At 42.8% G+C, this 27,919-nt stretch overlaps 2 protein-coding genes across 2 annotated transcripts; both read left to right on the forward strand.

Annotated features, from left to right (window-relative positions):
- The first annotated feature begins 21 nt into the window (after window positions 1–21).
- slc10a3 (solute carrier family 10 member 3) lies at window positions 22–2,456 on the forward strand. The gene has a single exon (XM_070830275.1). It carries the CDS (start codon window positions 469–471, stop codon window positions 1,882–1,884), a length of 1,416 nt encoding a protein of 471 aa, XP_070686376.1. The 5' UTR covers window positions 22–468; the 3' UTR covers window positions 1,885–2,456.
- A 1,307-nt stretch (window positions 2,457–3,763) lies between these two features.
- LOC139201313 (Fanconi anemia group A protein homolog) lies at window positions 3,764–27,907 on the forward strand. The gene is made up of 42 exons (XM_070830593.1): window positions 3,764–3,773; window positions 7,580–7,692; window positions 8,231–8,327; window positions 8,629–8,783; window positions 9,885–9,980; window positions 10,297–10,370; window positions 10,465–10,574; window positions 11,745–11,855; window positions 12,056–12,119; window positions 13,038–13,150; window positions 13,381–13,457; window positions 14,374–14,515; window positions 14,932–15,065; window positions 15,646–15,756; window positions 15,989–16,084; window positions 16,264–16,326; window positions 16,830–16,912; window positions 17,054–17,114; window positions 17,236–17,285; window positions 17,547–17,617; window positions 17,965–18,063; window positions 19,328–19,461; window positions 19,582–19,652; window positions 19,871–19,970; window positions 20,167–20,354; window positions 20,462–20,558; window positions 21,090–21,293; window positions 21,488–21,561; window positions 21,661–21,789; window positions 22,211–22,289; window positions 22,432–22,610; window positions 22,875–22,980; window positions 23,511–23,570; window positions 23,668–23,772; window positions 24,184–24,299; window positions 24,519–24,678; window positions 25,601–25,663; window positions 26,236–26,329; window positions 26,767–26,842; window positions 27,056–27,197; window positions 27,287–27,385; window positions 27,534–27,907. The coding sequence occupies exons 1-42, from the start codon at window positions 3,764–3,766 to the stop codon at window positions 27,630–27,632; spliced, it is 4,305 nt and encodes a 1,434-aa protein (XP_070686694.1). The 3' UTR covers window positions 27,633–27,907.
- The last annotated feature ends 12 nt before the right edge of the window (window positions 27,908–27,919 follow it).

Below are 27,919 nucleotides of genomic sequence, written 5' to 3' on the forward strand. Positions count from 1 at the left end.
GAAGTCAACGTTTAATTCAAGGCAGCTTTACTGAAATATCTCTGAGCAGCGAGCAGGCGGCAGCCGAGCCAGGATGCTCTCAGTGTCCATCATCCGGAGAGATAACGAAATCAGGCGACGAGGTGAGGCTTTGGTCAGCCGAGACGGACATCTTAGCGTCGAGCAGTGAGGGGGAGTCCGTGAGAGACCTGTGGGAGTGTTTCCTGCGCGCGGGGGGCCACCGCTGCGGAGCTGCGCTCGGACAGGACAGGGCGGGGTGATGTTTAGGTTCCGGTATAAAGGCAGCGAGAAAATGGGAACCAGACGAGCTGTGGGGCCGGCTGCCGACGCTGTTATCTTCTACCGGAGACTAGAATGAGAAGTTTACCGTCCTGGTGAATCAGGGCGGCGGTGTAACCGTCTGGGGAGGCCGCTGGCAGGGGAGAAGCGTGTCTCTGCGGCGCCCCTCCGCCCCTGTCCGTCAATAAGATGAGGACGCTATTTACATTCTGTTGTCTCTTCCTTATTACCGGCGGAGCGGACCGGGCGTGGGCCACCGGAAACCTCACTCTCGACAGCAACAACGACACCAACCTGACGGCCGACAGCAGCAGCAGGTTCATCACTATCGGAGACGGCTCGTCGCAGGAATTCGAGTTTCCCGAAAACACCAACGGCGTGATTGTAATCTCCAGCCAGTACCGGAGCGCCGCGGCCAGCAGGAAGGGCCGCCAGAGCTGGAAGCAGACGGTGACAGTCCGCTCCCTGGACCCGGAGGTCCTCTCCATCCTTAACGTGACGGACAGCGGCCACGCAGGACCAGCCAAGAGCTACATTATCAGCATCCGGTCCGGGTTCCCAGGCAGGGCTCAGCTGCAGATCCAGCTGCTGGACCTGGTTCAGGATTCGGTTCCGGTTCTGATCGAGGAGAGGACGGATTACTCCATCAGAGTGGCGCCCGGTAACGATGACCCGGCCACCCGGCTCATCCAGTCGGGTGGCCTCTCCCATTTCTCTGAGAACCCTGTGCTCTTCGCCTTGCTGCCCCTCATCTTCATCAACAAGTGTGCCTTCGGGTGCAAGGTGGAGGTGGAGGTGCTGCGGGGTCTGCTGAGGAGCCCAGTGCCGCTGCTCTTAGGAGTGCTGGGTCAGTTCCTGGTAATGCCACTGTATGCCTACTGTGTGTCCCGGCTGGCTGTGCTGCCCAAAGCGCTCTCCCTAGGCCTGGTCATCACCTGCTCCGCCCCGGGCGGCGGGGGTGGGTACCTGTACAGCCTGCTGCTCGGAGGAGACGTCACCCTGGCTATCTCCATGACCTTGGTCTCCACTGTGGTGGCGGCAGCAGCCATGCCTTTGTCATCCGCTCTGTATGGTCGGCTGCTGGGCGTGCACGCTGCCCTGCACGTGCCATTTGTGAAGATCCTCGGCACCCTCCTGTTCATCGCCATCCCCATCTCTCTGGGCATGCTGGTCAAGCTGCGTCTGCCGGCCCTCACGCGAGTCCTGCTGGCGCTCATAAGACCGTTCAGCTTCGTGCTCATCATAGGTGGCATCTTCATGGCCTACCAAATGGGCGCGTCCATCCTGGCCAACGTCAAGCCCCAGATTGTGGCCGTCGGGGTGACGGTGCCTTTGCTGGGGTTGGTGGTCGGGGCCGTCCTGGCCAAGTTGGCGGGTCTGGCCGCGCCGCAGAGGAAGACCGTCAGCATCGAGGTGGGCGTCCAGAACAGCCTACTGGCGCTCGCCGTCATGCAGCTGTCTTTCCGCCGGGCAGAGGCCGATTTTGCGTCCCAGGCGCCCTTCATCGTGGCCCTCAGCAGCACCTCAGAGATGCTGCTCATCGTTCTGGCGTACTTTGCCCAGCGGAGGTTGTGTGGGTCTGCCGTCCCCAGGAGTGACGCCTGATTGTAGCTGCAGTTTTTTTGTTTTTGACTCTGACTTTTTGAGGAATGAACCCTTTCAAACCTGTGGAAATGTGGTGTCCCACAGTCTTGGCTACCAGACACCCAACAATCACCAATCCAGTCAACACTGTTGTGGTACACGGGACAGTGAATGGACTTTTGTGTTTTGTCGTTGTTTTCGTATTTTTCATGAAAACCAAAGGCCTTTTACCCCTCTGAGACCATTTTGTGTTTATTTTACAGTATGTACTTTTTCAAATCAGATTATACTGTGAGGTACTTGATGTAAATATTCCTAAAAAGAGAATTACCTATAAAAGAAAAGATATTTTTGTACCAGATTACTTTTTTGTAATCAAAAAAGCAAAGATTGATTTGCATCATGTTTACAAGAGGTCCATGTGTCTTAGCTGGGGGGAGAATTTTGGGGGTTAAGTGGAATCGAACGGGAACATGATGATGTTTTGAAAGTATTTGCTACTGATTGTGTTTCCTGGGTCTTCGGATCCATGTACTTGAATATCAGAGGGGAGAAATGAAGAAAAAGTAAATAAAAAAAACAAAACAAAACCATGTTAAAGCAGGCCTCAGTTTGTCACGAGTGTGTGTGCCAAGAAAGACGTGGAACAGGTCAGCGCTGTAAGAGAGCAAACAGGCTGTTTGTTGTAGCGAAACTGTGACCAGGCTGCATTTTTACCACAATACCCACATGTGGCTGTTTGCACTTTACACACAGATGGCGGACTGGTTGTTGAGCATTTTGCATAACAGCCTCACAGTTTGTCTAGAAATTTCCATGTGGAACGTTTAGGCTGATCAAATGTCTTTTTACTTTTTGGATTTAAGCAACATATGCAAGTTTTATTCTCCCATTTAATAAGTTTAAATGTTAGGATTTCATGAGCAGGAGGTCATTGTTTCTCCTTTAACTGTAGTCTTGTTCAGGCAGAAACAGCATTTAAACACGTCTGAAACTTAAGTCTCTGCTGACGCCCTGGATGAAACACAACCACACGTGATTAAATGGAATCAGACGTTACAATGGTTTCCCATGTAGGCATTGTTTAGGACTTAATGTTTCTGCTACACTACATTCGGTTACATTCATCTAAAGGCCGTAGTTACTTTGCAGATTAAGATTTCTAAAACCTCTTTAATGAGTGTAGAAAGCACAAGCAAACTGAACCACCAACGTTATGTTAAGTATTTTAAAAAAGCTCCACCTCGGCCGACTATGATTTTAAATAATGTAACGTCAGTAATGATCATCTGATAGTACAATAACAGTCCAACTCTGACATAATCCGTTTTGACTAAGTACATTTTGCTGGTAAGACTTGTGTACGTACGTTTTGAATACAAGACTTAAAGACTATTGAAAAAAGCTCAATAGTAACATGTCTCCCCAGACAAGGTGTCCCAGTTACTTACATAATCCACAAAACACACTGTCAACAGTTTTCTAGGGACTATTTCTTTGGTACAGAGTTATCTCGGTTGAGTGTTTACAGTGCGTTTATTGGATTAGTGGATTATTCTGTTAACATTGTTTTTTGATTGACGTGTTGCTGCGGAGTTTTTCCAAACGTGTTTTTTTTTTTTTTTTTTTATTGCTTCAGGCACCACTGACCTCTTCTGTATGTGGTGGCGGCAGGTAATTGAAAACATGAGCAAATGAAACTAAAAAGCAATTTGAACATCACCTGAAATACAGCGTTTTAAAGGAAGAGATAGAATAAGTATGGTGAAGGTAATACAAGTAGGAAGAAATAAAGATAATCAAAGAGAGTGGATTATAGGGAGTCAGCTTAGTGACCTATTGTATCAGAGGATAAGGTCCAGTTTTTATCAGCTTCTTCCGGTTGAACAGCAGTGTGCTCATGGGTCGTGGTAAGAACTCAACAGCAGGTTCAAAAGTCAGAATATGTGCTCATTGTTAAAACTTCCTCTTCCTGTTTACGAAAACCAGCTCCAGCGAACTGTGTACACATCAAGAGCAGCAGACTTTTTATGTGCTTTCATTAACATGTTTTCTGTGGCATTTTTGTAGTGGAAAACAAGAGAGTTCAATCCCGCTGTTTTGGCCCCGCAGATTTGACTGAGCTCTCAGGAATGTAGCACCACTGTAAAGCCTCCAGGCACAGCTCAAGTGGTTGGATATCTCAGTCAGAGCCGGTGTGTTTCGGCTCCTGTGGCCGCCTCACAGAGGAGGGGGGGGAGTCAAGGTCTCAGTGTCTCCCACAAGACGATGATGACTGAAAGAAGAGCAACATGGTTCCCCTCTTCCTCACACATTAAAACATGTCACCTTTTGATAGGATTACTATTGATTTTTGTCCCTAGGGGCAGAGCTGCTCTCTGACGTAGTGTAAATGTAACTAAATACATTTAGCTTGTATATTTAGCTTCATTTTTCACACATAACATGGGACAAGTTCAGTTTTCTTTTTAAAGTTTAAAGAATGATCTTTTAATGATTGGCATTTCCATTGTAATCTAGAAAATAAACAGAAAAGCAAACAATATGAGGCAGATAATACTAAGAGAAATGAAAAGTCCATTGCACAATGGACTACCTCTTTCACTTTAGTCTTAAAGTCTTGTATTCAAAACTTACACAAGTCTAGATTGTGCAATGGACTACCCCTTTCTCTTTTATCCACTTTTTAACACAGACAAATTCTTTCTATTGGACAAGTTCAGGCACATATGTTTGTTTGTGCTTCATAGTGAAACCATAATTTCTCCACCTTGTACCCTCTTAACTGAAATGTTCTCTGTTCCCCAGTTGGGATTTTCCCAATTCTTTCTTTCCAGTGTGGATGTGGATGCATTTCTGCAACCATAATTTAGTTTCCAAGCAGAAATCCTTCAAATTTATTTAACTTATTTATTGTAAATATATGTCCCTGTTACATCCTTCAATTTCAACTAGTGATTCAATCAGGAGTAGCTGGAAATTCTGGCTTTCAGACGCTGCATTGTGTTTGTTCCATGCTCCTTTTTACTTCTGTTTTTACCTCTGTTTGAATTTGGTGTTTTTCATATTTGGTATGCTGTATATGTGAGCTAACCTGCTATTGGTTTTCTGCAATCACAGTAACATCATGATGACATCATGTGTTCCCGCTGCCTCCTTCTCAAACTTAATGACACATACACATTCACACACACACACACACACACACACACGGGAAATCATGCTGAGGTCCAGATCCAGTCAGTCCCTAATCAAAACATTTCCCTCCAGTGACAGTGGCTCACTTATGATTCAGACAAGGGCTGCCTCTGTAACTGAACGTGTGTGTGTGTGTGTGTGTCCTGAAGTGCCACTGTGTTGTTCTTCACGGAGCTGACGAGAGTTTACTGGTAGGTTTGCACTCAGCTCTGTACATCAGCACTCCTGTTTATATTACTATACCGCACATTAGCGGCACAATAGGAAGAGAGGGCTCTTAAAAATTCATGAGGACACATTGCATTAAGTTTTCATGAGTTCCTTTCACCGGTTCCCTTGAGACGGTACAGTATTCCTGCCGCCTGCCGCAATAAAGCTGGGAAGTCCAGAAAAAACACTGCTGGTTGTAGGGAGAGGAGCATGCTGTACAATGTGAGGAGGGATCTTCACTCCAACACACCAAAGGCAAGATGAAGCCTGCTGCTGCACAGTCATGGTCACTTAGTGTGATTTGGCAAGGTGTGGCACTGACTATGCAACACCTGGACTGAGTCAAAATCTTATTTGTTCAAGGATAGATGGACTTTATCCAAATGTTGATAGCTTAAGTTTTGAGAAAACATCCTGCTGCAGCCTCCCACGGTGCAATAATACCACCTTCACTCCTTCAAAACCAGGTCAGATCTCTAGTATGAAAAGGGGGAAGCTTAAATTACAGGCACACCTGTCCTCACATGCCCTGATTACCACATAACTAATGTATACTCTGATTTTCTTTGTGGTTTTCATGGTCACTGTTGTCCCCTAATGTAACATACAATGGAACTGAGTAATTACAACTGGAAAACAGTGAACACCGATCATATATATGATACACAAGTAAGTGGAAAACATCACTTCATATTGTAGAGTTTGAGGGTTGAAACTAATGTTTAATGGTTAATAAATCACTTTATAATACTTTACAGATAGAAGAAACATTGATAAGAACAATTTTGGGGTTGCCAAGTTGTGAAAAAGGCAGTTCATAAGGCAGACCATTCCAATAGTGGTGTTTGACCTCTGACCTCCTGCATCATGAAACACAGTGCTCTTCAAGCTATTCACGTCACAACATTTGTCAGGATCAACATTTTCCTCAAGTAGTTATATTTATTTGACTGTTTTATCTCTTTAACCTTTTTAAGCTAATGCTTCTATTCTCTTTAGCTGCATCCGAAGTTACACAACAAAACCTGATCTGTCTCAGCTGTTCACTCTGCTATTTATGCTGCTATTAGAGCACATAAAATGTTGTTCATCAGGTTCACATGGAACTTTACTTCACTTTAATTACCAGAGCCACAGAGCAATAGCCTACATTAAAGTCACTACCAAAAATATTCAATTGAACATATAAAAGTGTATGGGGATATAGAAATAAAATAAGTATTGACAATTGAGTTGAAAAAACAAAACGGAGTCCATATAATTTCTCTACTGAACACATAGGGGAAAGGTGCTGTGGTTATTTCTGAAGTTACAGACTTTCTGAATCAATGTTGTGACGTCATACTGTACCTTTAACGGACAGACCTCTAGTTAATCACTGGTGATGGTAAACACCTGAAGGCACCATCAGCTTTGTTATGTATCACTTATTGATCTGTTTGTCTCTTGTCCTGTGTGCAGAGACTGATCTGTTCTTTTGTTTCCTGACTAATTCTAATTTTGTGAAGTTAAGTTTGTCCCACGTATACGTGAAGACATGCTTTGTATATATATTTTTTATTTAACAGCCAGACAAAGAAACTCCGTGTTACTTTCTGTTTGTCCCACAGTCTGCTCTGATTGGCTGTGGCAAGGACCAATGAGAGAGAAGAGCGCGAGGAGGAAAATGGAGGCGGAAGTGAACCAAAACAACATCGCAGCGGTTTGAAAGAGCAAAGCGGGGAATAAATGCAGTCATTTAACGCAGTTAATCTTCACTGATAACGTGTTAATTTAAAAGGTCAATTGGCTAAAACGCCAACTTTCTCCGGAGGCGTTTTAGACATTCAGGCGAAGAGAAATGTCACTGAGTGCATCGTGTGAATCTGTCTCTCAGAAAAGGACTCTGTCGAGTCTCCTCGGTGAGTCACCTTATTATTAATGCTGCATCGGCGAAACATCAATACATATGTAATTATGACTGTAGTGTCATAATTATTAGCTTGTCTGGTTGTCTCGATAAATACTGACTGACGTTTGTAACGTTACAGATTGATTATGGCGTCAAATTAACCACCCTCGACGATTAGCGTGGATATCTTAAATGACCAATTTTTTAAGTGAGGTTTTGCTTGATCTCTAATAGAGGGCCATCCATATTTACATTTATATTTAACAAAGGGACTTTATATACGTATATGTCTGTAAATACATAAGGTCATCTTAAGTTAAGCCAACACAGACCAGCTTAGTTAATTAGTTATGATTAGTTATGCTATAACTTTACTACATCAGTAGTAAATGTCTGTACATGCTGTTGTGTTCCCAGCTGGTCGTGAGGTGAAGAGGCCGAAGCAGGAAGATGGTCAGCGGTTGCAGGAGGCTGCGGTCCAGCTGTTGGAGCAGCAGCAGAACCTCTGCAGTCTGCTCAGGGAGGTGGGGGTGAGTGAGGGGACGTCAGGTGACACACATGGAGCCATAGAGCCATCACAATAAGATCATGTCATTTACAAAAACGTTCCACTTAATGGGTTAAAAAGGGAAATTGTAAGATTTGCAGCAACAAAGGTAAGCAATAATAGAAAATATAAGCAACAGTAGAACAGTTATGCAGGACAAAAAGACTATAACAACAATAATTATTATTTACACTATGTACCCCTTTTAAACAAGAGGACATTACCACAAAAAGAAGAAAAATACAGTGGTAATATTGTAATAATAATAAATATATATAGATTATATGTCACTTGATTGGCTCCCAAGAAGTTTGCTAAAGACATTTTATTGGAATCATACATGTATGATACACTGTAGAATATCTTCTAAAGATTTAGGAAAGCAGCTTCACTCCCAAATTTCCTCAGGAGCAGAGCTGTGCTTCTTGTGCTAGGAACAAGTTAATGGAGGGAACCAACAATGATGTGACTACTTCAATAACTACTGATATATCTTTACTGTATTCTTCACATTTTTATAGAACCCGGAGCCGTGCAACACTTCCTGTGCTCAGAATGGAGAGCTGTCACAGGAGGAGTGTGAAGGCATCTCATATGCCATTACAGGTTCACTGCTTGGTAAGTGTTTGATTCAAGGTCACAGGTAACGTGACACACTCTGGCCCAGATATAACTCCTGCTATAAAACTATGAAGAGAGGAAAACGTGGTACTGGAGTCACGAGGAGGGATGTTCGAAATTCATAGTGTGTTAGGACTAACCAGCAACATTTAGATGTTGTTAGCTTGCTTTTATAGACCACAGAAGAGACTCCCTTTGGAAATGGTCCCTCCTCACAACAAGAATGCCACATGATGACAACCTAACCGGCATAAAGTAAATGCTATGAACCACAAGATGCTGTATTGTCTGTGTACAGTGTGTGAGCTGAGGCGTCGGGCCTCGCTGCTGGGTGTCCCAGTGGTGGCGCTGTCAGTGAAGACGGTACTGGAGAGACTGATGCAGATCACTGGAACTGAGGAGATGAAGGAGGAAGAGGAAAACAGGAGAGGGCTGCTCACTTCCTCCCAGCGGGTCAGTATTTAATATTAGGATTTGACGGATTTTGACGCCCCAAAAAAATCATTAATCCAGAAATTGTTGACTTAAAAGGAGACATATATTGGTCATTTTCGAGTTCGGTCTTGTATTTGGGGGTCTTACTAGCATCTGGATGCCTGCTGCAATGTTCAAAAACCACAATATTTTGCTGCTCTTTTCACCCTCTTTCTGAAAGCTAACGACCAACTGCAGAACATTAAAATAGTCATATTGGTTTTACAGTGGGTTCTAATTCTAAGCAGGCTTTTAGTTTATTGTGAGTTCACACAAAATGAAGTATACTGAAACCAGAGAGTATACATACTGAGTATGTGCTGTTGATGGACACTATTCTCCCACAATGCATTGCACAGAGGAAATGGAGGAGCTGCTTACAGATGAAAAAAATAAAATTCAGTAGGTTGTTTATTTTATACACTAACTGCTAAAACAGTGCACTATAACAGATAGTATGTGGTGGATAACGTATAGAATTAGTGTGCAGTATGGATCTGGAACACGCTGTGTATCTCAGGACTGGCTAACTCTTGACAGGTCACCGCTAAATGCTGAATTAGGGAAGACTATCTTACATTACTGTGCACCATATACAGGGGTTATAAAACATTAGTGTGTCATCCCATTATTTGGGTGATATTAAACTTTTATATGTGGACTGATTTAGAATTTTCTCTTCATATTTCTAGCTTTCTTTTTCTTTCTTTCTATCTTCTCAGGTCTCGCTTACAAAAGAGGTCTTGATCCCTAAGCGAATAACCTGTATTCAGTTTTCTGAAAACAAAACAACAGATCTGGTAGCATCTGATAGCTGTCATACGGTCTTCTTTCATTGAATTCAGCGGTTTTCTATTGAAAAGGTCAGCTCCACGTTAACTTAGTTCATATTGAAAATGGTTGCTGCCTCACAACTGTGCTGCACATCTGTGGTCAGATTGTTACTTCAGTGGTTTCACATAGTTCAGCTGCAGGGCAGCCACAGAAGTCACCACCCTAGTTTGTCTTTCATTACTGCTGGATTCTTGTTCAGAGTAGAGAAAGCATGTCAAATATGAAATCCCTTCCTGTCTTCTCTAGGTCCAGCTGTGTATCCTGCTGGAGTCCAGCAAAGAACTGCTGTCACAGGGAGCCCTCTGCCCTAAACAGCTCTGGCTGGAGTACAGAAGAGATCGGGTGTGTGTGTGTGTGTCTGTTTACCTGTTAGAATTCATGCATGTTCATGTAAATGACATCTTAAAAGTTATTTACTTCTCGTGAGGTTTTGCATAATTTCAAATGCCATTAAGGTACTTTAAAATCCACTTAAGAATTTTCAGTCTAACTTCTACACAGGTGAGTTGAAGTAAAACAGAATTGGAGAAGTTAATTTTGAAGTATAAAAGAGGAACATCAAACAAAGTTTGGTCATGTTTTCACCCCCTTTATTTGTCCCTTTACAATTAGTCTAAGTCTCAGCTTGAATGAAATTTGTAATGTGGTGTTTTTCCAGAGGCTACCCAAGCTGGAGGTGGTGTATCATCTTCACTTTCACAACATCCTCACCCTGAAGTACATTATAGAGAGGTAAGAAATAGAAGGACTATTTTTTTTGTTTATGGTATATTCATTAATGCTTAGTCACGCAGCTCTGCTCTCCTCTTGCTTTTTCTCCATTCAGTGATGAAGGACTGACAGAATGGTTGGTGCCTCAGCTGAAGGGTCTGTGTGGCTGGACACCTTCACAGGGCGAAGAGGAGATCAAACAAGTTCAGCAGAAGGTGTTGTCAAGTAAGGACACAGATTCTAGTAGTAGTAGCTTCAAGAAAGACATGGACTGGATCATTCATCAACAAATCGATTACAATACGTAAAGCTGTCCATCACCCAGACCCTATCAACTACCAGCTACTTCAGTGTGCTAGTTTTAATGTCACCCTGAAAACCAGTTTGATCTCAAAAGAGAATCAGAGTGATGAGGGTTCCCTCTCAAATGAAGTCATTCCAGAAAAAAGGCTGGTGTTGAATCTACACATTTTCTCCTTATTATCTTAGTTCAGTTCGCTTTGCAGCCAGAAAATATAAAATCAAGCACCATAAAAAGAAACGTAAGGCATTGCGACAAATAAAAGTGCTGAAACTGTGCACACAATACAGATTACAGTAAGAGGTTCATGTGAGAAAAGCAAATAACAACTTTAAAGATATGAAGAGGGGTAAGATAAAGTGCTTAAAGAGAGGATTGTCCGAATGTAACCTTCTGTATTAATTGCCCATTAAAATGTCTGATGAAGAAGCCTGCTGCTCAACCATGATGTTACCCCCTACCTCAATGGTGTTGCTGATTCCTTTTTGTTTTTAAGGGCAGGGAACAGCTACTCTCTGGAATCTTGTGGTCACCTTGAGGTTGCCAGGCAACCAGGGGAGACTCCACGAAGTTACTGTCCAGTCCAGTACATAACCACCCTTAAAACCTTTGGAGAGAGCCATGCTAGCTATCGCCCCCCTAATTTCAGTCTCAATGCTAAGCTAAGCCGAATTGCTGTGGCCTTAAATGTACCATGCAGACATGCGAGTGCTATTGATTATCTTATCTAACTCAGCAAGATGGCAGATAAGCACATATCCAAAAATGTTGTGATTATAATGTAAAATATTCAACCCTCTCATAAGATATAGTCTTTGTTGCCCTTGGTTACATATTACCTTAAGAAAGGGCAACAAAGACTCTACGTTTTCTACACAACAAAAACATGTTCACGCATTCAGGAAAATCAACTCAGTCAATTTTCACTAGATTTTAAAAGAAAAGATGACGTGTAAACTTTAGCTAAAGCTCTTCATCAGGTTTACATGTTTTAACTGTGACCACCCATGCTACAAATGATACACTTATGGATTCACCAAGCAACACATACTGCTGCTAAGGACGATGCTAATGGCAGCTCTTGTGTTTTTTAGCTGTGGTTGGAGTCTTGGTAGGGACTGGCTTTGAGCTGAGCCACGAGCCAGCAGCTGCAGACAGGAGGATCTCCCTGCTCTGCTGCTCAGCGCTGGACAGCATCCTCCTCTGTGAGTCTGCATGGCCCTGTCCCACTTACCCTGCCCTGTGTTGATGAAATATTTAGTAAAGCACTTTGATTCACACCTCTGGACCCCAAAGGCTATTTTCTACTTCTTTAACTGTTAAGATGTCTGTGTATCATTTTAGTACTTTCCCGTTTTATCTTGCATTTTCAACATTTCATTGTTTTCGTGTCTATCTTCTTCAGGGCTTCTAGACACTGTGGAAAAGAGTCTGATGCTGCAGTCTGCTGGAGGAGAAGCCGAGCTATGGTTCTTTGTTTTTTATTAGTCTTATGAACCTTTATGAAATTAGATTGTCTTGTTGAGACTGTGGTCTCTGCCTGAAGAGAAATACCTGAGTATTAACATCACTACACGACATGACAGAAAACATAGCAGATATACCAGACCTTTAACAGTTTACAAGGACATTGTTTATTCGTGTGAAATAACAAATGCAGACACCCTGGCTCTGAATAGGACAGATAAAATTCTAATAATTATTTTATTAGTCATGCAGTTTACACCATGTACATAATGTATTTTTTAATTTAATATCTTTCTAGGTTCATTTAAAATGTAAAACTTTAAAACTATCCACAGGACTAGATAGTAACCAGTGCTGTAACCTGTTTCTGTCATTACTGGATTCTGGTGCTTTTTGTAAATTATAAGAACAGAAGATGCCTCTCACAAGACGTTCAGTGCAGACTTGTTGCCCGGCTGGTGGCGTTGCCACGTTTTTTGGAACACTTCTGCGAACAGGAGGGCAGCTGACTGGATGATTTTTCTGTTCTGCACTGTTCTCAGTAAAATCTGACACTGGAGTGTGAAAATTCCTGGTGCTTGTCTGGTCCTGAAATGCTGAAGCAGAGCACCTGGCAACTATGATCAGACTGTGTTTGCTTAAATCAGTGCAACAGTAACTGTACCTGGCTCTCTCTTCTCAGTCTGCTTTCTTCACGCAATGAATCACAGCCGTTTGACTCTGTCGGCAGCAGTAAGCCGATCATTTAAGCATGAAGGGAGTCTAAGACAGCAGCCTCTCACATCTCCTTGTTATATCTTATGTCATATTTTTTATCTAAAGTGAGCAAACACTGGGTTATTTGTGAGCATTGCCTAAGCAATGAGAACATGTATTAGATGTCTCTGTCTTCTTACTCCTCTACCCTGTGTTTTCTACAGGATTCAGATATTTGATACTTCATTGTGTGGAGTTTCAGCGTCAGCGGATGCCCTTCAGCATTTCTTCAAACACTCCCTGACACAAATTCTCACTTACAAGCCTCGACTTACCGGTAAAAACAAATTAAAGCTCATGTTAACAGCTTGATGTTTTTTTTGCCTTGGAAATGCTCATACTACATTTTTACTTTAAGCCCAACCGTCACTCCTCTGGTAAGAACTTCTAGTGGGGTTTGGGAAGACGTAAAAAAGCATCCTGGTGTACAGTGCAGGCTGCTCTCATAATGACAACAGAAGTCATCTCTAAAATCTGAAGTGTAACAACTAAATCATATGTCCTCAGTGTCGGATGCTATCGCTCGGCAGAACGAGTGGACCTTTGCAAAAGCCAGCCGGTTGGTGACCTCTCTTTTACGTAAGGTAAATGTTTCATGTAGCCCACGTCACTTGGTTTGTAAACCCTCACATACGATGAAGTTTACCAAGATTACAATTACTTTTTACATGTAAGAGGGAATATGCATATTAAGTTGTACTTTATCATAAAATCTCCTCTCCTCGGTCATCTGACTGGATGTCTGACTGACAGATGACTGTTTGCTGGTGTCTCTGAAAGTGCCTGACTGTGGATGTCTGCATTATCTTATGTAACTTTTTATAACATCATAATTAAGTCAAACTGCTGCACACATAGTCACATATCATTCCTGTATTTTGAACTGGAGACTGATGCAACAGCAGGCTTCAGGTCTGAGGCCTTCACCTAGAACAGCCAGTATCTATTATGATGCTCTTAGCTGCAACAAACAAACCTTGTATGTCAGTCTATCAGTCAAACCCTTGCACTCTGATCCTGGTTTCTTTAGATTAGCACTTTTTTTAAATTTGGTTTTAGAGAGCTAAAAACAGTGTTATGGAACAGTTATGGAAAATCTGGAATAGTCATGGCATTTCAAAATCTAACCCTAACCCAGACCTGGAATAGTCGTGGAATTTGTAAACTCCTGGAAAGTTTTGGAAAAGTTATTCGTTCACTTACTCTGACATTTACTCCAGACCCAGCTGTATCTTTTTCCTCAGTTTCACCCAATGTTGGCAGCAGGACGACAGTTAGCTCTCCTCCCAGAAACTCGTGCTACACTGCTGGAGGCGGACTGAGAGACCATCAATGAATTAGCGTTCAAATGACTCAAGGCCTCACATTGCAAGCAAATTTTGATATGGGCCCTCGAAAAGTCAGAAGTTGTTTTATCCAATTTTATTGATGAAAATGTGTCCTCAGATCAGGGGGCAGCAACAGTAACTCCTCTGCATTGTGGCTTTGTTTCTGTAAAAGCTGGCTGTGATCTTCAGCGTGGAGCAGCTGCTGTGTCACCTGCAGCAGGTTTTGGAAACCCACGAAGTTAACTGGAAACACGTCCTGTGCTTCCTCTCCACTCTGCTTGTTTACAACCCCTGCGCCCAGCCCAGCCTGAAAGGTAACCACAAGAGAGCAACCTGTCATATTGGACTAAAACTGCCACGTGTCCATAGTTTTTGCACTGGGAATAAATTTGACCATTTTAATGGAAGAAAAAATAATATTGAAGTGCATCATTCACTGTTATTCATTCCTTCACTGTCCTCGACCACCACGACGCTCCATCCATGCATAATAAACATTTCAAATATGTTTACTCAAACTGTCACATTAGTTAACTTAGCTTAGAAGTATTTGTATGTAAGTATTTAGCAATTAGCACTTTTAATAAAACCTTAGTAAACTGATAAATTAGACCAGTATATACACAAAGGGAAACACAAATGAATAGAAAACCGATTCTTTTTCTACCTCTGGTAGAGGCAGTTGTTAAAACTTGCTGTCGTGTCTGTTCTTTCTCTCTGCCCCCATCAGAGCTGCTGTCCAGACTGCTGAGTGCTGCATTTGAAGGCTATGACTTGGAGAACATGATAACCGTCTTCCTATTGGCTCGACAGGGTGCGCTGGAGGGACCGGGCATCTTCCCCTCCTACAGCGACTGGTTCAAGGTTTCACAGCAGCATTTACAACACCAGCTGATGGTTTACTGATATGTTTGGATTAGTGCTGCTGTCTCTCAGCGCCATGACCAGCAGCTACTCAAGAGATGAGTTCTTGAGTCACAATGAGAAAGCTTCTGAAGTGGCGTCAAGACCACAGGACTTCACTGAAACTTGCATTTAAAAAAAAAAAAGCCATCAATATCAAGCTCTCCCCGTGGACAGCCAGCGTAATGTTGAATAATTGTGGAGTATAAACACTCTCCATCATACACCAGATGTAGTTGATGCTTATTTTCAATTTCAAGCTGTACATTTACTTCTCCCACGCTGTTGGATGACATGTCCTTTAAGAATAACCACTTTAAATGTGCACTGTGTAGTTTTAACAAAAGGGGGCTTGTGTGCCTGTGTGGATTCATAGGCTTGTTGATCAAACCAGTGATGTAACAATTTACACAATGTTGGGATTGTCTGTTGCAGTTTGTTCTTGTCATAAATAAATGTCTAGAGAGCTTAATGTGTCTTAACGCACCTTTTTAAAGTTTATTATTGTTACTAGTGGCATTTTTCTTTTCTGCCTTTTCAGATGTCTTTCGGTGGAGGCAGTGGCTATCATGCAAGCAGTAAGAAATCCCTGGTGTTTCTTTTGAAGTTCCTGTCTGACCTGGTGCCCTTTGAACCCCCGCAGTACCTCAAGGTAACACACTGCTTCCAGCTCTGACTCTGAAACATTATTTATAACATCATTTCACTAGACAAAAGATATGTGGTGTCTTTTGTGTTAGGTGAACCTTTAATGCTCCTCATAGCCAGACTGGATACTTAAAAAGCAAATAGCGACAGGATTCAGAAGAAGACACATTAAAATATAAACATAGACTTTTACTTTGATACCTCAAGTTTATTTTGCTACTGTTTTCTCCTGGTAGGTTCACATCTTGCACCCTCCATATGTACCTGTGAAACACCGCAACCTCCTGATGGAGTACATCTCTCTGGCCAAGACCAGACTGGCTGACCTCAAGGTAAGAGCAGGGGTAAAAGTGAAAGGTTCAACATGAAGGAATCCATCCTCATAGCCGCACTATTTTTGGTTAGTGTCCATGTGAGTGACTTTCTCATAATCCAATAGAATCTGTACTGGAAGCAGCTCCAAAATGTTTTGTGTGTGTGTGTGTGTGTGTGTGTGTGTGTGTGAATGCAGGAGTCAGTGGAGGACATGGGTTTATATGAGGATGTTTCTGGTGGAAGTGGCGCATCAGTGCAGGTAACAGCGACACCCAGTGGCCTGTTTGTGTAGCGACACCTGTTGATGAATTCATCCTGAATAATAGGAGACGATGACACATGTCCGGAAAGAGTGCCATTATTTTGAAAAGGTTCTTTAACTTAATGGGGCTATGAGTTACAAGGTAAAACATTTCATTGCATCAAGCTTGAAGTAATGATTGATGCAGTGAATTATAATAGTTGACAGCCAGTCAACCCCCTTGCAGATGTGATTATACTATTTTGTTTTAGTTGTACTACAACAAACAATACTTAAATGAATAATGTGCTTCTTCCACAAAACTCTACGTGCTTTATTACTAAAGACATTCTAAGTGTAACTGAAAATAGCCTGGTCAGTACCAGCAAAGTACCGCTGTGTCATACCTAGCCCTACTTACACCACCATAGTTTTTTATTGAGCAAAATGTGATGTATTCACAGCAAGCAAAAGCTTTCATTTGAATTATAACAACATAATGTGTGTGTGTGCTGCCCCAGTGCCAGGCTAAACAGGATGTGGAGAAGGCAGTGTCTCTGTTCGAGAGCACAGGAAAAATCTCTGCCACAGTCATGGAGGCCAGGTAGGTTCAGACAGATTAGCAGCTCACCTGCAGCACATCACACTATGTGAGGGTGCTTTTTTAAATGTGTGTCATGTAGATGTAAAAACTGAATTAGATGGAGACATTGGCAGGTTACCAAACACCTCTGTCTTCTCATAGTATTTTCCGGAGGCCGTATTTCCTGACACGATTCCTCCCTGCTCTGCTGTCAGCAAGAATGGTGAGCGCCTTCACCTTACCATTATTCTTCGCTTGCTCTACATGTTCTTAGATGTGAAGCTCTTTGGCTGTTTTGTCCCATTACATGCATAAACTCAAGTTTACCTGCCTTTCAATTCTAGCTTCCTGTGAAAGCTGACGCTCGGATGAGTTTCATAGAAGCTTTGAAAAAGTATGTGCATTGTAGCTCTTCCATTTCAGTGTTAACTGTTACCACGTCCCTACACTAACTGTCTAGACTTGAGTTTATATTATTTTATCCTGTCATTTATTTATGCTATATATGTATTGTTTTTTCTTCTAACACATTTAAAAAAATCACAGCATATCACAATTTGTTTCTGTTTTTGGGCCTGATAAGAGTAACCATCGGTAACGATTATCTGAGATTCATTTGCATATTTTCATACTTATGTTGTCTGTCCATATTCAGAGCGGATAAAATCCCTGCTGCACAGTATTCATCTTACGTGGAGTCCTGCCAGAAAGAGAGGCAGCAGCATAGTGGGTATTCTTTACAATGTTCATTTATTTTTTTACTGACAAAGATAGTGATCATTCATGGCTTTGAATGTGGTTTCTTTTTCTGGTAGATCAATCTAATTCACTCCAGTTATGTGATTGGAAATACAACTACATATTAAACAGTACATTTTAAAACCTGAAGAGGTCTGTTTTATAACAGCCTCGTAAGGAAGGAAAGAAGGACATGTCACACACAGATAATATTTGAAAGTTGCCTCAGAGTGGCACAGCACACATACAGTGTGTGTGTCTGCATGTCTTATCATGACAGGATGGATGTAATGCTGCATGACAATAACATGATTAACACCGTGCCTTTTTTTCAGGGACTGCGTTATGTTTGGACACTAATGATGATCCTCTTGAGATTTTGAAGATTCAGCTGCAGGAGTTCACGGAGCTGGTTGTTGAGGGAAATGACGGAGGTATGCAGATAACGAGAGGAGATACAGTACATCACACACACACACAATTTGATGGTGTGCACCAAGTAAAACCTTTGATAATAAGCAGAAACTTTGTGGACTTTCTGTGGTGTCTGTCTGTCTGTCAGTTCATAGCAGTGTTATCTCTAAATTAAGGATTCAGGAATCCTGACCTGAGCAGAGAGAGAAAAACCAAAATAATAACAGCAACTGTAGTGCTGACTGTAGGAATATGACTAATAATCAGCAACATGGTAACATTGGAAAACATGACAGTTAATATATGAACAATAATAACAGGACTAATATGGCAGTCTAAGCCTATAGCAGCATAACTAGGGGCTGGTCCAAGGCCTGAGAGCCAGCCCTAAACTATAGGCTTTATCACTAAGGAAGGTTTTTAGTCTACTCTTAAAAGTAGAGAAGGTGTCTGCCCCCCGAACCCAGACTGGAAGGAGGTTCCACAGGAGAGGAGCCTGATAGCTGAAAGCTCTGGCTCCATCACTACTTTAGAGGACTTTAGGAACCACCAGTAGACCTGCAGTCTGGGAGCACAGTGCTCTAGTGGGGTAGTACCGTCCTTGTGACTGCAAGGATAATCTTATCTGGACTGTTCGGTTCAGATTTGAACAGAGCCTGGAAATAGACGACGAAATGCGGTTTTCAGTCTTTTTAGATTAGATTATTTTTGTTTCTTAGTTTGGGATATGTGGCATTAAAACAATGGCATCATGTGTATGCAGATCTAATTGCTGGATGTGTGCTTCCTCTGTGTGTTTTATAATTCCAGCTAGTTGTCAAGTCTGTGCGCCTTAATTATAGTGGGTTGTTAAACATGAATTAAGATCGCTGTCAAAGTTTTTCCTATGCCAAGTTATTGGTGATCTATCAGTCTCTGTGGGATTTTTAGATACAGCTGATGGTACTGTGTGTGTGTGTGTGTGTGTGTGTGTGTGTGTGTGTGTGTGTGTGTGTGTGTGTGTGTGTGTGTGTGTGTGTGTGTGTGTGTGTGTGTGTGTGTGCAATTTTCAATATAACAGATGGAACAATCGGTGTGTGTGCGTCTGTCCACTACACCAAGTGTATATTCTACAAATCTCAGCTGGTCATGAACTTTGGATCTTTAAGATGCAGCATAAAATGAATGAGTCTGTTCAGTCAGTTAGGACACCCCCCCAACCTCAGAAAGAGTTACTAATTGTGTGTGCAGTCTGAGTGTAAGACTCTTCTTTCCATACCTGTTGTGTTGGCCATGTATCCTCAGAGATGTCAGCCCAGCTGTCCAGGATCTCACACACTCTGAGTGTAATCTTTCCTGGCCGTCCGGATGAGCTGATGGGACACACAGTTATCAGACTTCACATAAACTCTCGTCCGTCCCCTGAGCTCCACGTCAAAGTATGCACTTAGGAAATTCATTGTTTTCGTATTTTTGTCTCACCAATTCCTGTATCTGCCAGTTGGCTGATTTCACTGATTCTATGTATTCTTTAATGAATATCTCCCTCATATCCTCAGGGCATCAACATGATCCTGAGAAACTTCTGCCAGTGCATGTTAGATGCTTCCCGAGCAAACCCTCCTAACAAGTGAGCGGTGTAACTTTTTTGATAGTATTATAGATGATACACAAGACATTTAAATCATCGTATCTATGCAAATCTACCTATGGAGTAGCATACATTTTTCCATACACTGTACATGATCTGGAACAAGCACCAAAGTTGTTTTAGTGCACAGGTCTGTGTTACAAGATCACCTCTTGTTTGTGATGTGCGACTCACCAGATACGTTTTTGTCTCTCCAGACAAAGTCTGTGGGCCTCCTGGTTCGTCAGGGTGCTGCTTGGTAACACACAGCTTCTCTGCATCCTTATACACAGACTCTGGGACCTATTTCATAACCAGGTACATAGGCTCATCCATATTCATATGCACGTGTCTCTATATCTGTCTGTCTGTCTGTCTGCTTCACATCTTGCCTGGATTGTGTGTTTTTTTTATTTTATTAACATGATTAAAATCACTTCCCCTCTTTATTCCTCCATGTCATTCAAAGCAGTACTTTGACTCGTCAGTTTTACAAGCCCCTTCTGTCAAATAGGGGTCGTCACTCAGTGCCACTCACATACTCGGTCTGGCAGCATTTGCGGTCCACCTCCATGCCTCCATGTCCCACAGTCCTCTAGTTCAGCTGGTCCCACCCATTCTGCCAAAGCCAGTACCCGTTGGAGAAGCTCTCAGCTCAGCGCTCGTCTGCAGCACACACACAGACATGCTCTTCTGTGTCAGGTGAGGTTGCACACTTAAGCCGACCCTTTATATATAGCCATCCGCCTGCGAGACGGACATTTGGCCTGGCTGCCACCTTTACTCACAGTCTTCTCGTTGCTGCCCAGGTTGTGTGTGGCAGCTGTGTGTTACGGGATCTGCAGGGGGGACTCGCTGTCTCAGCAACAACAGCAGGACTACATCCTCAGCAGCTTCTATAAGAAGGTATCTTTTTCTCTCAGATGATGTGTTCAACTCTTAAGTTTTGTCCAACACCCAAAGGTAGTGAATTTATGATGATGATATTGTGATATAAAATGTAATTAAACAGCAGATTGTTGATTTGAGAAGCTGGAAGCAGAGAGTTGGCGTTTTTCCTCACAAAATGACCCAGAAGATGAATCATTTTAATCATTTATTTACAACGTACAGCTCTCTACAGTTAATCTCAGCTTTCCAAATGATTCCCTGATACACACCACAAAGCAAATAATCAGTCTTAAACTCATACAGATTAACTTGCAGCATTAGTTAATATACAGACAGCCAGAAATGTAGCTAGATGACTGAAATCAAAATGATGCATTGTGAGGGAGGAGAGGGAGAAGGGATCAATTCAGTACCTTCTCAGTAAAGTTAAAAAAAAGCACCTCCTGCCTCCATAACATCAGCACATGTTTGCCTGTTTTCTCTGCCTTATTTTTATTACTCTATTGTTGTTTGACTTAAACTTCACACATAACTGTGTATGTTTAGCTTCTGTACGTCATCCCAAGACTGTTGCCAGAAGCCAGACAAACTCCCATCACTGCTGGTGGTCCAACTAGTCCGTACCAGGACGAGAACCTGCCCGGCCTGTGGAGAAGTGCCGCAGACGCCAACAGCACATGGAGGAAGACCGCTTGGCATCTGTGGAGAAACCCTTCTTTCTGTCAGCTGGAGCACGTTCCACGGTATCAGGTAAAACAGCTCCACTGGGCTGTCTATTTCCTTGTTTGAGTAAGGGGTTGAACGGTGTAAGTGTGGAGCATCATGTTCAGTGGGCATCAGAGAACAATCAGTAGCTGCGTTACACTCATTTGTACGTTAAATGAAATGTTTGCTGGATTCTATTGGCAACTAAAAAATCCTAAATCTTTGTTATGCTTGTCAAGTTGTTGTTCTCAGAGTGGCTGGCTAATGAGCTCAGAGTACAGAGAAGTGAAGACGCCCTGACAGACCCAGAACGGTAAGACAGAATACACACACACACACACAGGTCCATTAGACATAGGGCAGAAACAATGTCACTTCACCTGGTAGCTTTCTATCGTGTGTGTGTGTGTAGTCAGGAGTATCAGCAGTGGGCCTGCTTGGAGCTCTACCTGTCTCGTCCAGAGGAGCAGGGAGGCTGTGGGGGGGACATGAAACAGCTTTGCTCCCATCTGCTCAATGCCATCATGGACCAGCACTTAGGGTGGGTGCACAACAAAGAAAGTGTTGCATGTTAAAAGCAATTAGCACTGTTCTTTTGAAAAGCCCCCACTCACTAGGTTTTAAAAACTGCTCGATTCCTAATGCTGTTTACTGTGCAGATAACGCACTGTAGTATGTAGTAAGACTGGGCGTGTAGAGTGGGTCGTCTCATTGATGACGGGTGGAGGTTCGGCCCCCGGCATCGTGCTAAAGAAGGCAAAGCCCAAAATGTCTGTGTGTTCAGTTTTTAGTTCTACTGTAGCACCCAGACGGAAGGATTTAATACTGAGGCAACAATAAGAGCCTGTTCCTTCCTTCCTATTGTTTGTCACTTGTAATTGAGCCTGTAATTGAAGTAAACGTCAATTGCTGTTTCCACCTTAACTAGAAATGCAAGTTTTCATTGTATTTTCTGTCAACAGCGTCGAGGGCCTGGAACAGCTGGATTACAGAGAGACTAAAACGGGGACCTGTCTGCCAGACATCCTGTCCAGACTACAGGTGTGTGTCCGGTGCATATGTGCTGTATGTGTGTGAAAACAGCTTATTGGCTGGACGCTGCGGTCTTCAATTCATTCATAGTGGGAAGGTGATGTTTAATCGGAGTGTGTGTGTGTGTGTGTGTGTGTGTGTGTGTGTGTAGGAGCTTGTCTATGAGATGGAAGTGACCGGCCTGTCTGCCAGCTGCAGAGGCAGGAGGGCTGATGCGTGTGACTTCCTGTTTGACGTGGTGTCCCAGAGATGCTCCCCCACAGCGACCTCAGCTTCACCGAGCATCAGCACAGAGCTTGGCCTGCAACACACACTGAACACATGGAACAGGTATGCAAACACACACACACACACACACACACATCATGCAGATCATCACTGTTATTTCATTCACAGCCACTGAAAACGTGTGTGTGTGTGTGTGTGTGTGTGTGTGTGTGTGTGTGTGTGTGTGTGTGTGTGTGTGTGTGTGTGTGTGTGTGTGTGTGTGTGTGTGTGTGTGTGTGTGTGTGTGTGTGTGTGTGTGTGTGTGTGTGTGTGTGTGTGTGTGTGTGTGTGTGTGTGTGTGTGTGTGTGTGTGTGTGTGTGTCACAGAGTGCTGCTGGCTCTCCCAGCAGTGTTGTTCATTAAAGTAAAGACCGAAGGAGGGAGGACGACCCTGGAGTGTAACAAGCTGATAGAACATGTCAACCAGCATCAGGTCTGCTGCTCATTTCTTTTCCCAATCACACTTTAACCTCTTAAGACCCGAGCTCTTGTTTGATATGCATTTTTTATTTCTCCTTGCTATTTGGGCTTATTGGACCCTGATAAGTATAAAACCTAAGCATCATCTTTTTACATGATGTAGTTTTAGAGAAAAATTATGTCCACTTATGTGGACAATCGGTCTTAATTTCCAGAAAACACAATAAAGTCACCTTTGTGCAAAACTCTTTATTTTCACCCTGATCATAGCAGTTTTGAAAATCACGGTGCAAAAAACAATATGAAATATCAACAGTTTTGCCCACATACATGTCCATACGGCCCCAGCTAATTAACTACTATGGTAATATAACCCAAAATGTGATGTCCACGCATGTGTACGCCAGGTCTTTAGAGGATAATACATTTCTTCCCACATCAGATCACCTGTTTGGAAAAGTTCAGTGTGAGAAATGTCCTTTTTAGTCAGATTTCCTGAACAGTGCTCACACCCCTCTTCCTCTCCCCCTGTTCATGCTACAGAGGAAGGTGTGCTCTCCAGCCGGCTTGCTGTCCTGTCATCTAACAGCACACCTCTTGAGAGTGAGGATCACATTAGTAACACTACTCTTACACTACGTCTACAAGTTCCTGGGACAGAATCAGAACATAAAGTCTGCTCTCTGTGTTTCCTTTACAGGGTGTGTTATGTGCCAGTGTACGGTGTGCACGCTCAGGGGAGGAAGTGAACAGAGCCTGGTCTCAGATCAGTCTACGCTGTCCTCTGCTCCTGGTCTCCGCAGTGGTACTGTTTGTTCTCCATACAGCTCATTAACTTTTCCACGAGTCCTACACACTTTGCTTCAACCACTATGTGTAAAGTTTGCTGGCCACAGGCAGGAATGACTTCCTTCGGGGTTTCTGTGGTGCATCTCGGGGGGGGGGGGGACACATCGTCCAAGATAACATGTAACTTGGACAGCATCCTCATCTCTGTGACAACACCTTCAGAGAGTCCAGCTTCACCCCCTCAGCTTGTTCAGTCTGTTGGTGTCAGCTGCCCTCAGCCTGATCACTACTAATGCTGACCTCATAAATGTTTTTGCTTTGTGGGCTCCGGTATCATTCTCATGATGGTGTGTGTGTGTGTGTGTGTGTGTGTGTGTGTGTGTGTGTGTGTGTGTGTGTGTGTGTGTGTGTGTGTGTGTGTGTGCAGCACTGGTGGGAGCGTCTATCTCCAGTGCTGTTGTCATTGTGGTGCCGTCTATGTGATGGAGAGCCTCTACCAGAGCAGCTGCAGCTTCTCACAAGCTGTCAGAACTGGGCCTGCAGGTAAAAGCTCATTCTCATTACCAGCATCTATGAACGTCTGATCCGCCTCACTCCGTTCTACACTGTTCGAGCAAAGCCTAGAAAGAACTGGCAAAATGCTGTCCCTTCTGGATCCTTTGTGGCATCAGTTTTCATTTCAGTGTCCTTTCTTGTCTCTCTGGCGGTCAGTTAGTTCCCTTGGCTCATATTCAGGTGATTTTCATTCTGTCCGGTGTTCAGTTTGGAGAAGCGGCTCTCATTGACGCCAGCGCCTGCAGCTGCAGCTCTGCTGCTGGCTGCCAGCCTGCATCGTGTCTGGCAAGTCCACGGCTGTAACAGCCAGGCCTTCAGTGCAGCTCTGAGTATGCTGCAGCAAGAGAGGGGAGTGCAGTGGCAACAGGTGAGAGGACACAACTTTATACCACCCTGTGTCAGATAAAATCAACCAGCGTGTTTGTATTTTGTGATTCCATTTAAAAACTGTTGTTACTGTTGGTATAATGCTACCAAGATGAACGATGGGGAATTCAGGTCATATTAGTAAAGGAAGCCAGTGACTGGATTCAATAAATAATAGTGGGTTTGTTCTTTATTACATCATTTCTGATCATAAGTGAAAATAAATATGACCGGCATACTAATCAGTACATTTGTACATTTACATGTACATTTATTCAAGTACGGTACTTGAGTTACTTGTAGTTCACGTGAGTTTTGTTTTGTCATGTTGTTTTCTATTTTTACTCCTTATCTACTTATCAGACAGCTTCAGTAACCAGTTACTTAAGAATGGAAGATTTTTGCATACAAAACATATAAAGAGCTTATAAAATATGTTTTATGGCGAATTCAACGGTCCAAAAGTTTTTATAGGCACAACTAAAATGATTAGATTACCAACTGATTGACTCAAAATCAATTGGCAACTATACTGGTAACAATTTCTAAGCACAAATGACAAACATTTCATGGTTTCAGCTTCTCAAATGTGAGGATTTACTGATCTATAATAACAAATGTGTTTTATTTTAAATAATTTCAAGGTTTGGACTATTGTCAAGGTGTCACTTTGAGCTAACTTTGTGTGATTTGGGTAATTATTTTGGCATTTCAGAAATGTAACTAACCAAACAATAGATTACTTCAAACAAAAAATAATCCTTACCTATAAAGCATAGCTAAAAATGACATGATAACTCAACCAGCTACATTAATGCTCCAGCTCTCTAAAAATGCACATTTCAAATGTGGATAAATTGGTTTTACTGCTTCTGTTGTGTTCTCCACCTTTCTTATATTTCCCGGCTCATTTCTTCTACCAGGTGCTGGTTTTTCTGCTTTTCCTGAGTGTTAACGACTATCTGTCAGCACTCCTGTACCCTCAGGTAACTGCACTGTCCCAAACAGGTTAAGCTCAGATTTAGGTTAGATGTGGTAGAGATTTATATCCAGTTTGAGGTTGATGAACCCTCATGAGCAACATGCACACCCACATACCCGACCCGAGACAGAGAGCTCTTACATCTGTGGCTTTACATCTAAAGCTATGAACAGGAGATGGTTAGCTTAGCTCCTGTGTGTTCATTTGTAAACTTTAGAGGTGCTGGATGTTGGATTTTGCTGCCTTTGCCCAGGCAGGCTAACCATCTAACTCATTTCCAAAAATAGTGAACTTTTACTTTTAAAATAATGCAATGGTTTTACACATTTGTTTAAGCTATACACACTCACTCAAGCTAAGCTTCACATTGCAAATTGTCTTTGAATATTTAAACAATCAGCAGTTGAGTGTTTTTCAGAGCTGGGATGCCTCTAGAAAAGCATGAAAAAAAGACCATAATCATGTGTAGTTTGTTTCTAATGTAGTAAAGCTGTTAAACACACCGATGTTTCTGTTAATTCTCCTACAGCATGCCGGTATCTTTGTGTAAAGTTCCATCTGTGGTTGTTTCTGCAGGAGAGAAGTCATCAGAAAGCCGGGATGTTATGCACAGACCTTCTGCCTACGATGGTAGACTCTGCTGACTGGCTGCTCATCTTTAAATCAAACGGTACAGTGTGTGTGTGTCTAACACCACCACATCTCCGTTGGCTACACACACACACTCAGCACTCTGCTGCTAGCGGACATCTGTTTTATTACCAGTTTAGACTGGCCATCATTATGTGGCAGATTATATCTAATGTTAGCAATGAATATTTATTCCATTAAACCTGAAAAAATGGAATTTCTGAAGAACTTGCATGTGAATCCTGAGAGCTGGAAGAAATTGCAAAAAATATTGCTGAAAATGCAGAAATGCTGAAGGAATGAAAACTGAAATGTAAAATTGGCAGAACTGGCTGTTGGAAAAGTTGAGAAGAAAAATATAGTAGATTCAGCATTACTACTACTACTACTACTACTACTACTACTAGTAGTAGTAGTAGTAATGCTGAATCAGCATTCACACTAATTAGTGGGCTGTTACTTTTTCTCCAACTTTAGATCGAGGTGTTTACCAGTCGACTGCCATGGTGACATCAGACGACTTTACTCAGTTGATGCCGTGGGCCTTCTACAGGTTAGTGTTCAAGTGTTTTTAAGAACATCATATTCCCACCTTCACTGTAGATACTTCCTGGAGTCACCCTGGAGTCGACTGGACAATAGGAACACAAGCTCAATGGCTGCTGATGTCACACAGTCTGGATGTTGATGTCCATCAGGTTTAAAGAATGTGCAGAATAAGGTTACTGAACAGCTTGTGTGTGTTTGTGTGTTTGTGTGTGTGTAGCCTACTGCTCCAGCAGAGTGCTGAGCTGCTACAGAGAGCTGTGTGTTGTCCAGGGTTCCTCCACACTGCCGTCCTCTGCTACATCAGTCTGCAGCAGCTTTTCCTGGACGGACACAGGCTTACACCAACTACTGACGATCAGGTGGGTGAGCCTTTACATCAAAGCGATGACAGTGTCGGTCAAACCTGTGATGTTGCTCTGAAGGTAAATCTACGAGTCTGTACTGTCAGATGGAGCCACTCAAGATTCTAAGCAAAGCCAAGCAGTTTCTTCTGAGAGCAATCCCACAGACGTCTCCAACTGCACTGTCCTCCGGCCAACTCACACAGGTGACCAACACAACCACGCTGTGCATATTAGTATTATGCTTCTTTGTAAGATCTACTTTTGACAACATTCACTCATCTCTCTCACACTCTTCTATCTTGCCTTCAACACTGCCTCCTGTCTGGTCTTGCTGGTGGTTCCCTGGTCCAGCTGGAGTCCTGGTGTGCTGACCTGGACCCAGAGGTGGCAGCAGCTCTCTCTCTGCACCTCGACCGTCAGAGCCTCAGCCCAGAGATGGACTTCCTCTGAACAGCTGCGGACTGATGCTCAGGCAGAGAAACTGTCTAAAGGGGAACCACGACAACCACTTTCTGCAAAATCTTCTGCAATCCCTCGAGCTTCAGAGGTTTCTCTCTGACAGTAATGGTAACTGCCTATACTGGCTGTGCCTTATTTATTCTAATGTAATAAACAGAATCAGTCCCTGTTGTAATACATATCAAACAGCACCTCACTGTTTAGATTTTACAACAAAAAAAAATTTGGACACTCGACTCTGTAAAAAAAAAACGTCTACATTTTATTTACATGTCTTT

This window comes from Pempheris klunzingeri, chromosome 5 (assembly GCF_042242105.1).
Source record: "Pempheris klunzingeri isolate RE-2024b chromosome 5, fPemKlu1.hap1, whole genome shotgun sequence".
Lineage (NCBI taxonomy): Eukaryota > Metazoa > Chordata > Actinopteri > Acropomatiformes > Pempheridae > Pempheris > Pempheris klunzingeri.